At 38.5% G+C, this 16279-nt stretch overlaps 1 protein-coding gene across 1 annotated transcript; it reads right to left on the bottom strand.

Annotated features, from left to right (window-relative positions):
* Nucleotides 1-14221: 14221 nt before the first annotated feature.
* Nucleotides 14222-15481, bottom strand: LOC117319196. The gene has a single exon (XM_033874033.1). The coding sequence runs from the start codon at nt 15479-15481 to the stop codon at nt 14222-14224; it is 1260 nt and encodes a 419-aa protein (XP_033729924.1).
* Between the last annotated feature and the right edge of the window lie 798 nt (nt 15482-16279).

Genomic DNA, 16279 nt, shown 5'->3' with positions numbered 1-16279 from the left:
CTTGTGTTACTCACAGAGGACGTGTGTTACACAAAGAAAGGACACTTGTGTTACTCACAGAGGACGTGTGTTACACAAAGAAAGGACACTTGTGTTACTCACAGAGGACGTGTGTTACACAAAGAAAGGACACTTGTGTTACTCACAGAGGACGTGTGTTACACAAACAGGGCCCGGGAAAAGCACTCGTCCGCCCATCCTGACGAGTAGATTTCCCCGACGGACGAGTGGTTTTAATTGTCAACTAGTCCGTCGGACGAGTAGAATTTCTCTATGTTATTTCAGTATACGTATTCGAAATAAAATTGCTTAAAATTTGATGCATTGTTAGTTATGTATTTTTTTTTGGCCATCATTACGAAAAATAGTAAAATTTCTGCATGATAGCAGGTAAGTAGGACTATCTACGTCTGTAAATCGGAAGTCATGTACGATAACCGATAACCTCCGAGTGTTCCGGGTGACATGCAAGTATAATGGGTGTTGTCCGAGGATGTCTGCATAAAAATGGCTCAACAAAATTTGGATGGTTATTTTTATTATCAGTCAACCTGAAAAACAGGATGGCAGTTGTGTTGACACGACTGATTCAAATGAAAACGGTAACCCTTATGATTTCTGACAAATAACTGATTAAGTCACAGCTATATTTTATACTGGTTCATAGAAAACTTTCTCACAATTTCTCTCGTAATGTGACCTATTTCCCGATGTTTACACTCGCTACATTCCTGTATTAGTTCAATCATCGGTCTTTCCATCGATGGATTAAAACTTTACTAACGTAATGAACATTATAAGATCAAGCGTAAACGTATTGAATACAATTGGTAAACAGCCATGTGAAAAATGAGAATGTTGTATAGCAGATAATTCTGAAATTTTCTGGACAAGTGAATTCTTTGTTTAATTTGGACGAGTACTTTTATTCAGGCAACTCGTCCGATGGACGAGTGCTTTTGAAATTTTTTCCTGGGCCCTGCACAAAGAAAGGACACTTGTGTTACTCACAGAGGACGTGTGTTACACAAAGAAAGGACACTTGTGTTACTCACAGAGGACATATGTGTTACACAAAGAAAGGACACTTCTGTTACTCACAGAGGACGTGTGTTACACAAAGAAAGGACACTTGTGTTACTCACAGAGGACGTGTGTTACACAAAGAAAGGACACGTGTGTTACTCACAGAGGACGTGTGTTACACAAAGAAAGGACACTTCTGTTACTCACAGAGGACGTGTGTTACACAAAGAAAGGACACTTGTGTTACTCACAGAGGACGTGTGTTACACAAAGAAAGGACACTTGTGTTACTCACAGAGGATGTGTGTTACACAAAGAAAGGACACTTGTGTTACTCACAGAGGACGTGTGTTACACAAAGTAAGGACATTTGTGTTACTCACAGAGGCACAAAGAAAGGACACTTGTGTTACTCACAGAGGACGTGTGTTACACAAAGAAAGGACACTTCTGTTACTCACAGAGGACGTGTGTTACACAAAGAAAGGACACTTGTGTTACTCACAGAGGATGTGTGTTACACAATGTAAGGACACTTGTGTTATTGCTTTAATATGGATATTTTTAATATTTGTTCTTACATGTTTAGCAAATGTTATGCGAACTGAAGGCAAATGTTGTAATACGATTATAACGACATTTGGTATTGTGACGTCATCAACTTCATTGTTGTCTACACTGGATTTTCTGTTCAAAATTGGTTCGAAATGACAAAATAAAGCACAATTATTCTATCAAAACGTAAATATAAGTAATGAACTTTTTAGCAAATGTTGTTACATTCCTATAACACACATTAATTGTTATTGCTGACAAAAACGTATTACCAGGCTTTATCATGTTTGTCACCAATAACAATGTGTGTTATAGTATAGGACTGTAACAACAGCTGAAACATTCGTTACTTAAATATAGTCTCAGACTGTCACTAACGAGCACCCATAGAATGAGCGTTCCTGGCTCTGCATGTGGAACGTTCGCTGTCTTAGTGTATATGGGTGTGTGTCAACGGATAAACTCGAGCTCTAGGTGTATAGATTTCACTATGAGACCAATGCATCTCTATGGCGAGACATTTGATCATTTCTCTACTCACACATAACAATTTCGAATAGTTGGTACGTTGAAGCATTTATTTGCTTTGTTTTAGGTATATAACGTTAGGAGTGGTCCGGGATGGGTTTAGTTTTGTAGGTATTGTCAGGTATGGGGTCGGTTGTAGAATGTAGTATTATTTGTTGGCTTAAGGCCTAGGCTTATTGTCTCTGTTCATGTGTTAATTGTTGTAAATATTTATGTTATTCATAATAAATTGTTAATTGTTATTCAAGTGTCTGTTCTTCCTCTCCCCAAAAAACAAGTACATCATATACCCAATTGAACCTGGGTTGCATCGGTACACAGGGGTGAGTCGGGTGCTGTTTACATACATAAACTGGGCCCCAACACGCTCCTGTTACACACACATGTCCAGCATAAGAATGTTTGCTTTCCGGCCACAGTGCTAAAGGTAAGTATCTTTAACTAAAAATACTATAAATAAAGTATTCAATATATTTGAAGTAATTTCTATAGATAAAATTTATTAGATTGATATCTGTATTTTTAATACCTTACCTGTACCAGTACGTTAAACTATTTTAACGTTGGACAAGCACGTGATCAGGTTCCATAGGGTCAAAATTAGGGTAAAAGTACATTGCATAAATGAATTTTGAATGTAACTATGGAATAAAATAGAAAGGGCTTGATTAACTGTGTCACAAAAATTTGATTCAGAACTTGCCTGTTTGCGTATCACGTTTAACATTATTTATACACCTCTCGCCTCGTTCTGAATATCACAATGACAGAGGCGATAACAACAAACAGTGATTGTGAAAGGGGTCTATTCCAACCCATTCCGATCATCACTGAATTTTGAATTTCGGATTCTATGGTTGACTATGTTCCTAACGAAAAGTGTTTTTTTGGTGTTATACACTCAACGATTAGTCTACATATTATTCTATCAAATAATTTAGAAACAATTTCAAAAACTCTTAAAGTGTATTTCATATCAGCATATTGCAGATCGATTTGAATTGCAGTTATATCTCACGAAGTCTTTACTGTTTTGATTTGAACATATTTTATTGTTTAGACACAATTGGTTTTGGCACAAGTTTTTAACAACTTTTAAAAGCCTTTTCCACAAATATATTTTACAAGTTTTAACTGTTAAAGAGGTATGGCGCATATTTGACGTGTTTCGATCCAACGGGGACCATTTTCAAGATCAGTGATGTACATCTATGTATGTACCTGTCAAAATAAAAAAAATAATGTTAAAAACTGAGTTTTTAAATGCAAACATCAAATCTATAGTATGGTATATATTCTAATTGGCGAAAAATGTGTATGTTAATTGCAATGGATATTTCGTTAAATGTCCGTAAAGATGCATCGTGATAGAACTATTTGTTTTAACTTTCGAGAGTAGTTTTCATGCAGTCAAGTAATTTTTTTGACATAGAGCACATCGGAAGACCAAATTCCACAATGTTTAGTTTTATTCTACATGTATGTGCCAAAAGACAACTAAAATCCTATTCTTGAAAATGGTCCTCCGATAGGCTGGTATGGAAAAATTGAAAAAAATGTAGTTGATAAATTCTTTTTATTCAGCATTAGCTAAACTGACTATAACTGATAGCATCAACTTCACATTTCAGTAATTATATAAGTATGGTAAAACCATCGCCTAGCAACCCGAAGGTTTGGAGTTCGAATCAACAAGATGTATCTACAGTGCATTCCGCTTAATTGGGTTGCCTATTTGCGGGGACTTTTTACCCGATTAACTGACTTATGCAATAAGCCGAAATGCACGTCGCCATCTTAGATTTGGTCCGTAATGGTTGTCAAGACTTGGGTCGATTTTGGATGAAAATATTTGCGTTATTATTGTTAATAAACGGTGTTTTTGTTTGTGCTTTTACTGCATGATGTCAAATTGTCAGATTACTATTACTAATTGTATAAAATACATGTATTAAAATAATAAAACCTTTAAGATTGTTTCTTATTCGCGACACAGCACAATCCTAGCACCTCAAATCGGGGGTCATACATCCCTGTGTCATCCACGTGTTCCTAATTTGACAAACAATCTAAGGACTCGCCGACAATTACAGCTAAAATCATTTATGTTTATCATAGAGACATTCTTATGTTCGCTATGAAGTTCAAAACATTCCATATTATTTTCAAATGCCAAAGCACAGAGATCGGAGAAACTGATCGCGAGTTTTAGGTCGTTTCCTGTGGTGCAGTATAAGAACTTGACACAGCTGGCAGTCACTGATAAAACAACACGAAATCCAATGTAATGTTTTTAATTAACCAGTTCTAATCCTTTCATGAATAGGAATTACAAGAGGCCCAATGGGCCTGTATCGCTCACCTGGCTCTACAGCAAATTTGCAGTTGATTGAGGTCATTTCTACAGATACTATGCTGATTCAGATAACAACTTTATTCAAATATCAGAGTAAGCTAGGTTTATTCATGTCAATATATTTTCTAGTCCTTCATTCCAGCATTCTAGTGGCCTAAGATCGGATCTTGGTGGATCTTAGCTCTGCGCATGCTACAAACAGGCCCAATATCAAGTCCCTTGGCCTCTTGGTTATTGAGAAGAAGTGATTTGAAGATTATAGCCTATTTGACCCGTGACCTTGAATGAAGGTCAAGGTCATCTATTTGAACAAACTTGGTAGTCCTTCATCCCAGCATGCTACAGGCCCAATATCAAGTCCCTGGGCCTCTTGGTTATTCAGAAGAAGTCGTTTGAAGATTATAACCTATTTGACCCATGTGACCTTGAATGAAGGTCAAGGTCAATTATTTGAGCAAACTTTGTAGTCCTTCATCCCAGCATGTTACAGGCCTAGTATCAAGTCCCTGGGCCTCTTGGTTATTGAGAAGAAGTTGTTTGAAGATAACAGTATATTTGACCTATGTGACCTTGAATGAAGGTCAAGGTCATTTATTTGAACAAACCTGATAGCCCTTTCCCCCAGCATGCTACAGGCCCAATATCAAGTCCCTGAGCCTCTTGGTTATTGAGAAGAAAATGTTTGAAGATTATAACCTATTTGACCAATGTGACCTTGAATGAAGGTCAAGGTCATTTATTTGAACAAACTTGGTAGCCCTGCACCCCAGCATACTACAGGCATAATATCAAGTCCCTGGGGCTCTTGGTTATTCAGAAGAAGTCGTTTGAAGATTATTACATATTTGACCCCTGTGACCTTGAATAAAGGTCAAGGTCATTTATTTGAACAAACTTGGTAGCCCATAACCCCAGCATGCTACAGGCCCAATATCAAGTCACTGGGCCTCTTGGTTATTCAGAAGGAGTCGTTTGAAGAGTATAGCCTATTTGACCAATGTGACCTTGAATGAAGGTCAAGGTCATTTATTTGATCAAAATGTGTAGTCCTTCATCCCAGCATGTTACAGGCCTAGTATCAAGTCCCTGGGCCTCTTGGTTATTGAGAAGAAGTTGTTTGAAGATTATAGCCTATTTGACCCCTGTGACCTTGAATGAAGGTCAAGGTCATTTATTTCAACAAACTTGGTAGCCCTTCATCCCAGCATGCTACAGGCCCAATAGCAAGTCCCTATGCCTCTTGGCTATTGAGAAGAAGTTGTTTGAAGATTATAGCCTATTTGACCCCTGTGACCTTGAATGAAGGTCAAGGTCATTTATTTGAACAAACTTGGTAGCCCTCTATCCCAGCATGCTACAGGCATAATATCAAGTCCCTGGGCCTCTTGGTTATTGAGAAGAAGTTGTTTGAAGATAACAGTATATTTGACCCATGTGACCTTGAATGAAGGTCAAGGTCATTTATTTGAACAAACTTGATAGCCCTTTCCCCCAGCATGCTACAGGCCCAATATCAAGTCCCTGGGCCTCTTGGTTATTCAGAAGAAGTCGTTTGAAGATTATAACCTATTTGACCCATGTGACCTTGAATGAAGGTCAATGTCAATTATTTTAGCAAACTTTGTAGTCCTTCATCCCAGCATGTTACAGGCCTAGTATCAAGTCCCTGGGCCTCTTGGTTATTGAGAAGAAGTTGTTTGAAGATAACAGTATATTTGACCCATGTGACCTTGAATGAAGGTCAAGGTCATTTATTTGAACAAACCTGATAGCCCTTTCCCCCAGCATGCTACAGGCCCAATATCAAGTCCCTGAGCCTCTTGGTTATTGAGAAGAAGTTGTTTGAAGATTACAACCTATTTGACCAATGTGACCTTGAATGAAGGTCAAGGTCATTTATTTGAACAAACTTGGTAGCCCTGAACCCCAGCATACTACAGGCATAATATCAAGTCCCTGAGCCTCTTGGTTATTGAGAAGAAGTTGTTTGAAGATTACAACCTATTTGACCAATGTGACCTTGAATGAAGGTCAAGGTCATTTATTTGAACAAACTTGGTAGCCCTGAACCCCAGCATACTACAGGCATAATATCAAGTCCCTGGGGCTCTTGGTTATTCAGAAGAAGTCGTTTGAAGAGTATAGCCTATTTGACCCATGTGACCTTGAATGAAGGTCAAGGTCATTTATTTGAACAAACTTGGTAGCCCTGCACCCCAGCATACTACAGGCATAATATCAAGTCCCTGGGGCTCTTGGTTATTCAGAAGAAGTCGTTTGAAGATTATTACCTATTTGACCAATGTGACCTTGAATGAAGGTCAAGGTCATTTATTTGAACAAACTTGGTAGCCCTGAACCCCAGCATACTACAGGCATAATATCAAGTCCCTGGGGCTCTTGGTTATTCAGAAGAAGTCGTTTGAAGAGTATAGCCTATTTGACCAATGTGACCTTGAATGAAGGTCAAGGTCATTTAATTGAACAAACTTGGTAGCCCTGCACCCCAGCATACTACAGGCATAATATCAAGTCCCTGGGGCTCTCGGTTATTCAGAAGAAGTCGTTTGAAGATTATTACCTATTTGACCAATGTGACCTTGAATAAAGGTCAAGGTCATTTATTTGAACAAACTTGGTAGTCCTTCACCCCAGCATGCTACAGGCCCAATATCAAGTCCCTGGGCCTCTTGGTTATTCAGAAGAAGTCGTTTGAAGAGTATAGCCTATTTTATCCATGTGACCTTGGTCAAGGTCATTTATTTGAACAAACTTGGTAGCCCTTCACCCCAGCATGCTACAGGCCCAATATCAAGTCCCTGGGCAGCCTGGTTATTGAAAAGAAGTCGTTTGAAGATTATAGCTTATTTGACCCATGTGACCTTGAATGAAGGTCAAGCTCATTTATTTGAACAAACTTGGTAGCCCTTCACCCAAGCATGCTACAGGCCCAATATCAAGTCCCTGGGCAGCCTGGTTATTGAAAAGAAGTCGTTTGAAGATTATAGCTTATTTGACCCATGTGACCTTGAATGAAGGTCAAGATCATTTATTTGAACAAACTTTGTAGCCTTCACCCCAGCATGCTACAGGCCTAATATGAAGCTCCTGGGCCTTTTGGTTATTGAGAAGAAGTTGTTTAAATGAAAAAGTTGACGCCAGACGGCCGGACGGACGGACGCTGCACCACGGCATAAGCTCACTTGCCCTTCGGGCAGGTGAGCTAATAAGCTAACGTCGGGCGTCTGTCCTTTTACTGCTCGCTACTATTTTTTTAATAACTCGCCTGTGTACCGGTGTCGTCACATTTCCCCGTGGCGAACCCCTCACTTTGGATTCGCCACATACAGTAAGCGGTGATATCAATCGATCTGTAGCAATGTCAGACCCAGGTCAAAACCTATTGTTTTGGTTTCTGCTTCGAAGATTTTACATCCCAGAAGTAAAAGTTTAATTGTCTAGTAGCTTAATTATGCTTTTAAACCCCCATTACGTTGGCCTGCTGCTAACTCTAAAAATAACATTTACTTTTACCCACAATTCTTAAAGAGGCTTGACCGCAGAGAGATCAGAAAAATTGGCTAATAGAAAAAGACTTTTTACACATGACAGATTGTTGGAATTGTTGAGTTTTTCATTTTATTTTCCTTATAAAACGCTGAAAAGTGATATTAACTCTTTCCGTACTCACGACGACTACAGACGTCACAAAAATGTGCTCTTGTATCCTTCATGACGACTACACACGTCACAATTAACATGCCTTCCATCCTTTGTGACGACTCAAATCGTCGTAAAACATCGCGAAAGATGTTGATATTACTTGCTGGTTTAGCATAGTCATACGAAGGAATTGACACGGAAATGATGTTTTTAAGAAATAAAAAGCAATGTAAATATTGTATTGATGGTATATTTTACGTACCAGAAGCATAATTCATTCGTTAAGATTGTCTATTTCAAAGAATTCCGCCGGTTCATGCCGAGCTGTTTACATAGCTACAAAATGGCGGCCTCAAATTTACTTTCGTTTTCTGCGAGATTGTTGAGGTGTTAAACACAATAAAACAATTAAAAACGATAATATATATATAATTGAGTAACGTTTATCATCAAAATAAGTAAGAAATACGTAAAATATTTTTACAAACCGAAAAAACGATGTTTTGGCTGCGTGATTTCTTGCACATGTGTGACACATGTGCCGATTAACATGTCATTTCCCGCGATTCTGCCTGGTGATTTCGCCGTATTTTAAAGGAAAAATTGGGTAAAAGAGTTTCCGTACTCAGTACTTGTTCCATATGATAAACTTCATTTAATATTAAGCATTATACAACAGTAAAAGATCAGTAAAAGATCGTTTTATCGACGTCTGATGTGATAGCCATATGCTCCAATACACAAAGGACCTACCCAGCATTCACTTCCAGTAGCGACCGCGAAATTTGAATGAGTACGTAAAGAGTTAAAACCTCATTTTTTAATATTATTTATTTAATCGCAACCCGCAATAAGTCCCCGCTATAAAATGGAGTCTAATTTGATTGACACATCAAAGAAACAAGCACGTGCACAGTGCCGCACAGTGATAACTTCAAAGGCAGCGGCGATTTACAAAGAAGATTTGCCGTTATATTCCTTACCTTTCTCTCTCAGGTTGAGTTTTAAAACGTCTTTTAAATACATATTCTGTAATTGTTTTCAAGAAATAAAGTCGGAAAGCCTCTAATTTTGTCACATAGCAACGTGTACTGAAGTTTATTTAGTGATCGGAGATGTGCCGTTTACCGGTCCGTCTGCGGGTAAGCCTCTTTAATCGACTTCCTGTTGGGGAAAAACCCCACGAGGCAGAATTAACAACAACACAGTTCTGAACATGACAAAACCCTGACATAACATTATCGTTTAAGGTATTATTTTACCGTTTTTTGACATTTTAACCATCCAAATTACCCTATTTGTTGATAAATGTCTAAAACTTAAAGAAATACGTGATGACTTTCGTGAAAATCGGAGCATTTCTATTTTTTTTGTCCGATTGTTCTATTCGATTAACCGAAAATTACGACTTTTCAACCCAATTAAACGAATTTTTTTAACATGATTTAAGAGAAAATGGTTTTGGTTTTTGAAATTTTACCCAATTAAACGAAATACCTGATTAAGCGTTACCCGATTAACTGGAATGTACTGTATTCGTATTTTGTTATGTTTCTTAATACCGTGTGATTTTTTGGCTGTATTTAACTCTTTCCGTACTCACGACGACTACAGACGTCACAAAAATGTGCTCTTGTATCCTTCATGACGACTACACACGTCACAATTAACATGCCTTCCATCCTTTGTGACGACTCAAATCGTCGTAAAACATCGCGAAAGATGTTGATATTACTTGCTGGTTTAGCATAGTCATACGAAGGAATTGACACGGAAATGATGTTTTTAAGAAATAAAAAGCAATGTAAATATTGTATTGATGGTATATTTTACGTACCAGAAGCATAATTCATTCGTTAAGATTGTCTATTTCAAAGAATTCCGCCGGTTCATGCCGAGCTGTTTACATAGCTACAAAATGGCGGCCTCAAATTTACTTTCGTTTTCTGCGAGATTGTTGAGGTGTTAAACACAATAAAACAATTAAAAACGATAATATATATATAATTGAGTAACGTTTATCATCAAAATAAGTAAGAAATACGTAAAATATTTTTACAAACCGAAAAAACGATGTTTTGGCTGCGTGATTTCTTGCACATGTGTGACACATGTGCCGATTAACATGTCATTTCCCGCGATTCTGCCTGGTGATTTCGCCGTATTTTAAAGGAAAAATTGGGTAAAAGAGTTTCCGTACTCAGTACTTGTTCCATATGATAAACTTCATTTAATATTAAGCATTATACAACAGTAAAAGATCAGTAAAAGATCGTTTTATCGACGTCTGATGTGATAGCCATATGCTCCAATACACAAAGGACCTACCCAGCATTCACTTCCGGTAGCGACCGCGAAATTTGAATGAGTACGTAAAGAGTTAAAGATATTTTTAAATCTAAGTGCATATTTGATATAAAGCATTCAACATAATGATAATAATGTACATAGAGAAAGACAATTTTCACTTGGATGAAACAAACAAAAATAATCGATTTACTCCGTACCATTTTAAGTAAAACGTAAATGCACTTCAGCGTCGACAACATACCTACAATACATGGATGGGTGGTGTAAAATTCCTACTTAATATGTCATAATCCGTTCGTAACGTACAGTACGCAAATCACCGTTCCTATTTTAGCACTGTTGAAATCACTAGGGTCATGTGATATTTTACCTGTATTATTGCTGTAAGTAGCCTAGGTTAGGATAAGCGAAAAACAACCATACTTTTTTTTATATATATCAGTATTGAAACTGGTAGATACCAGGGTATCCTTAGAACCCGAAGATTGTTTATTATGTCATAATATCATGTAGAAGAGAAGTTTAAGACGAATCCTGTTTTTTTCGCCCTTGAGCAACAGAAAAGATATTTGCCCCGTTTTAATTTCGCCCTAAACTTCTTTTAAGAAATGACTTTTCCTCGTTTACAATCGGAACAATTGCACTCGGAGAACTCGGGATTTAGGGAATAATCAATAGACAATACTCTGTACGGGCCATTTGTAACTGAAGCTAAGGCACCTGCTTCCAACTAGCCCTCTTCCTCAATGCACGCTTTACCTGTTTACGTAAGAACTGCACATGTATGACACATTTACTGCTGAACGAGCCAAGTGTTCGCCGAATATAGCATAAGGCATTGCCTGATATACTCCACTGTCAACACGTCCACCAAAACTGTCTTAGATCTAGGCCTACTGCTCAAAAACATCAATAAATCGTCCATCAGTGTTGGGGTCTGCGGTTCAATCGAAACAGAGGTGTTTATGAGAGGAATCGTGTGTGCTTACAAACAAAAATGTTTCATACTTACAAATCTACTGATTTGAATTAGCCCTCCTCCAGTTAGATCTGCATGTCATAAAACACTGGCAGAAACCCACAGGCCTACACACAACAACACCACTGAAACGTACATTCACTTCCGGCTTAAACATCGTAGCTAATATATGGAACCAGACTTGATATAAGAAATCCGGATATCAAGAAAATGTTAAGTGTACCCGGAACGATTTGCTATGTTAAGCTTAAAAAATGTGATTTAGGGTGAAACTAAAAATGCTGAAAGTCCGACTTTCATAGTGAATTTAGTTTTAGAGTAATTCCGATTTTTCTTGAAAACACACCTGAAGCTCAAAGCCGTTGGCCTCGTTTCGGTGACCTCTGACCTGTGACATCACAGGTTTAACGGGTCAGAGCCCCCATATCAGAAGTATATAGAAACAAACGTGAACACGTGCCTGCAATTAATGCAAATTAGACAACAATAATGTAAGTGCTGAATAAACTTTTTGAGTTATATTTGTGAATTAGTTAATAACAAGTGCTACCGAAACCAGGGACATATAATTTTCTATTATAACGGGCCATATATGACATGTAACATCTTACTAATTTTCTATTATAACGAGCCGTATACAACATGTTACATCTTACTAATTTTCTTTTATAACGGGTCGTATATGACATGTAAAATTTGAATAATTATCTATTTTAACGGGTCGTTGTAACATGTATAACATTTGAAACGGGCCGTTTATGGCATGCAGAGACCTGTATACTAAATATAGGTCTCTGTAACATGCAACGACCTTTACATCATATAGCCTTTATTATAAGACGTGGTTTGTTGCATACCAATATTGATTTCGGTTGTGATACTTATAGTAATAGAAGTTTAAAATGCAATTCATACATGATGTAAAATAAATGAAAATTTTGAATTTTTACTCGCCAAAACAGCAATGGATACGTTGCAAATCCACTTGAAGGTACCGCTATTTGTGATTTTCGGATAATTGTCCGAAATTAATAAAAAAAGAAGATTCATAGAGTACATTTTCAACATCGTGGGTATATAAATGAGCCAACTTAAGTTGATTATTCTATAGGCAAACCTTTGAGATACGAATTTTTGCTTGTAGGGAAAACGAAACTCACTGAATTCCAAAAAATAATGTGTTTGATTTCAACAACTTGAAAATGTATTCCCTATAGATTTCAACAACTTGAAAATGTTAGATATTGAACTGTCGAGTCAATTGTTAGTGAACAACTGTGTTACAAATATATGTACTATTATAAATGAGTGTACTGTAGCTTATTGTACAGACTGTAGCAATACAAATGACGACCATTCCAAGTTTTTTACGATCGTTGTCAGTGAAAATATATAAAAGTGCTTCCCAACAATCATAATATTATTGATAGATTACGTACAGGTACATATCATAGGTACTTATTAAAACCATAATTTTAGCTCCGTTTTTTTATGATAAAAACATACAGTTTAGTTCTTTTCATAATTAATACTAAAACTTATTAAACTCGCAATGATTAAAGTGTATGATTTTTTTATTATAAATATCTTTCTCAAGCATTTAATCGTCGGTAATCCGGAGACCTTGACACGTAAAATAAGGGATAACATCTGTATATGTAGAATTACGTTGTAGCCTCCAACACTGGTTTCCATACGGGAGAGATTTAGTCTATTGTAGATCATGATGAATCTATATCATATATTACTTTCTGAATTAAATGCCCTTCATGATTAAAAGCAGGTTTTGTTTATATAACAAAGTCGGATTTTCGGTTGGGAGTGGCCTTGGCAACAGATAATAAACGGCAGGAGCTTCTGTTCACATGTTTACTTGCACATATTGATGAGTACAGGTAGAAAAGTCCCTGCAATCAAGCAAATAGCTTCTGTCAATATACATATACATTCGAAACTAACGCGCCCAACTTTACAACAACAGCGCGTAATTTGAAAACAGTTAAAATTACACATACTCAGATTAGACCACATTCAGGTAACGTATTCGGAGTTAAAATTATTAGGATATGCTTTTAAAATATAGACAGATACCTGATTCGATACAAGTTAACTTAATTTAGAATTATAAACGTCGGTGGAAGTACCGATCACATGTAACACAGTATATAATGAATTAATAAATAATAATAATTAATAATAACAATTTCACTACTTACTTGGCATGTGGTGCCCAGGACGTATTTACGAAATGCATGGAAAGTTGGCATAGAGCGTCTTCTCCGACCAATGTATAGAGTGGAACTGGGGAAAGAGCGCCAAAAAGGGATAGAAAGAAAGAAGAAGAAACGCATTGCGCATGTCCTGCCCTGTCCTGTCCGTCAGTGGTCAAACCAGTTTATTACAAACATACATCACACGAACATACTCTCCGGACATTCACGAACCACACATACAAAGCACATAACTGACGGCTACCTGTAACACGACGAGTACAGAACATTTACCTAACAGCCACAACACGACGTGGGATACGAACAGCACAAATACAACACAACGAGCAGTTATAAAAGTGATTCAGTTAAAATAACCAAAATTAACAGGGTGCCACATACACCCCCCTGTGTAAGAATGGCGTCCTCGCCATCCCTATAATGGATAATAAGGAACAATCAAATACAAGTATAATGAATCCTGTAATGTAAAGACATTACAAGATATAATATAGTATTTATACAACTACATGGAAATATGACGTTGCAGAATAAATAAAATAAGACAAATGATTACACATGGTTAAAAACAAATCAGGTTGATGTCTGTATCACTGACAATACAGCCTCCAAAATCCGTTCTGCTCCTGGAGCAAGAATATCGCCAGAGACCACGGAGCGAAGATAATCCACCTTCCGCATCCATGACAGATCTGGGGCTGTACCTGCTGTCATCACATAATCACCACTGGTGAACTTCTTATGTGGTCGACGGACTCTCCCCGAACGTCTCGGAATTGTTGGAGACTCTACCCCGGCTGTATCCTCCTCCTGTTCTCCCAGTGCATCAACATCCTCCCTATTGGTCCTATCAATAACGGAGTCTGCATCCTCTTCAGCAGGGACCATTGTCGACTGATGGTCGTTTACAGGCTGCTCAGCTGCTGTATCCGTGGCACCTGCCTGGGCGTCACCAACAGCTGGCATAGAGGGCACTGACACAAAGAGTTCCGTATCGCTGTCATCGGAGTTGGCAATGGAGGAAACTTCCATTGTGTCCTCAGGTTTGGCCTGAGACGCTCTCCGTAGTTCCTTCACACTCCGTCGTGTCAATCTTGGTGCTGCGGTTGGGGTTTGCCGTGGTGTAAAGGTATCATCATTCCTGTCATCGGTATCGGTTGCCAGGGAACCGACGGGAAGGAGAAGGTTTCTGTGTAGAGTACGCTTTCTCCCTCCACAATCCTCCTTCTGTACAACATAGACAGGCATATCTGGGTTGGGTTGGTCTAGAACAACATATATTTCCTCCTCCCATTTGTCTGCAAGCTTATGCTTCCCCTCGAAAGCAACCGTTTTAACCAAGACCCGATCCCCGTCGCGGACAAAGGCTCCACGAATCCGTACATCGTATCCGGTTTTCTGTCTAGCTTTAGCTGCGTTACCCCTGGTGAGGGCAATAGTGTAGGAATCCTTAAGTCGTCTTCGCATCGACTCCACATAGGAGTGTAATGCTTCCCTCGAATTGTCCGACTCGATTCCGAAGGCAAGGTCTACAGGTAATCGTGGCTCTCTCCTGTACATGAGATAAAAGGGCGAGTATCCCGTAGACTCGTTCCTCGTGGCGTTATATGCGTGCACTAAGGGTGCAACGTAGGATTTCCAGTCCCGTTTCTCCTCCTCTTCAAGGGTTCCGAGCATGCTCAATAATGTGCGGTTAAAGCGCTCGCACTGTCCGTTGCCCTGTGGATGATATGGTGTAGTCTGAGACTGAGAAATACCTGTCATACGGCAAAGCTGCTTCACAAGCTTGCTTCTGAATGTCATTCCTTGGTCCGAGTGCAGGCGCTTCGGCATTCCATAGTGGACAATGAAATGGTTCATCAGAGCCTCGGTGGTGGTCTTGCTGGTCTGGTTACGGGTTGGAACTGCAACGGCGTAGCGAGTGAAGTGGTCGGTAATGACCAAGATGTGCTGTGTACATCAGAGGTGCCCTCTCCCTGGTGGGGGTTTTCCTCCGCAAACATCTGTTACACCTCGCTATCCAATTCTCAACTTCCGTAGACATGGAAGGCCAGTAGAAGCGATGTTTTTGCAATGTTTTCACGATGTTTTTGCGATGGTTTCAACATGTTTTTGGGGATGTTTTCGGAATATTTTCGCAATGATTTCACGATGTTTTTGGGGATGTTTTCACGATGTTTTCGCAATGTTTTCGCGATGATTTCACGATGTTTTCGCTATGATTTCACGATGTTTTTGCGATGGTTTCAACATGTTTTTGGTGCTGTTTTCGGAATGTTTTCGCAATGATTTCACGATGTTTTTGGGGATGTTTTCACGATGTTTCGCAATGTTTTCGCGATGATTTCACGATGTTTTCGCAATGATTTTGCGATATTTTCGGGATGTTTTTGGGGATGTTTTCACGACATTTTTGCAATGTTTTCGCAATGATTTCACGATATTTTCACGATGTTTTCGGAATGTTTTCACGATGTTTTCGGGAAGTTTTCACAATGGTTTTGGAATGTTTTCACGATGTTTTTGCGATGATTTCACCATGTTTTTGGCTATGTTCTCGCGATGTTTTTTCGATGATTTCACGATGTTTTCGCTATGATTTCACGATGTTTTTAGGGGTGTTTTCACGAT

This window comes from Pecten maximus, unplaced genomic scaffold, assembly GCF_902652985.1.
Source record: "Pecten maximus unplaced genomic scaffold, xPecMax1.1, whole genome shotgun sequence".
Taxonomy (NCBI): domain Eukaryota; kingdom Metazoa; phylum Mollusca; class Bivalvia; order Pectinida; family Pectinidae; genus Pecten; species Pecten maximus.
The sequence above is the reverse complement of the archived record's forward strand: the minus strand, read 5'-3'. Positions and strand labels throughout refer to the sequence as shown.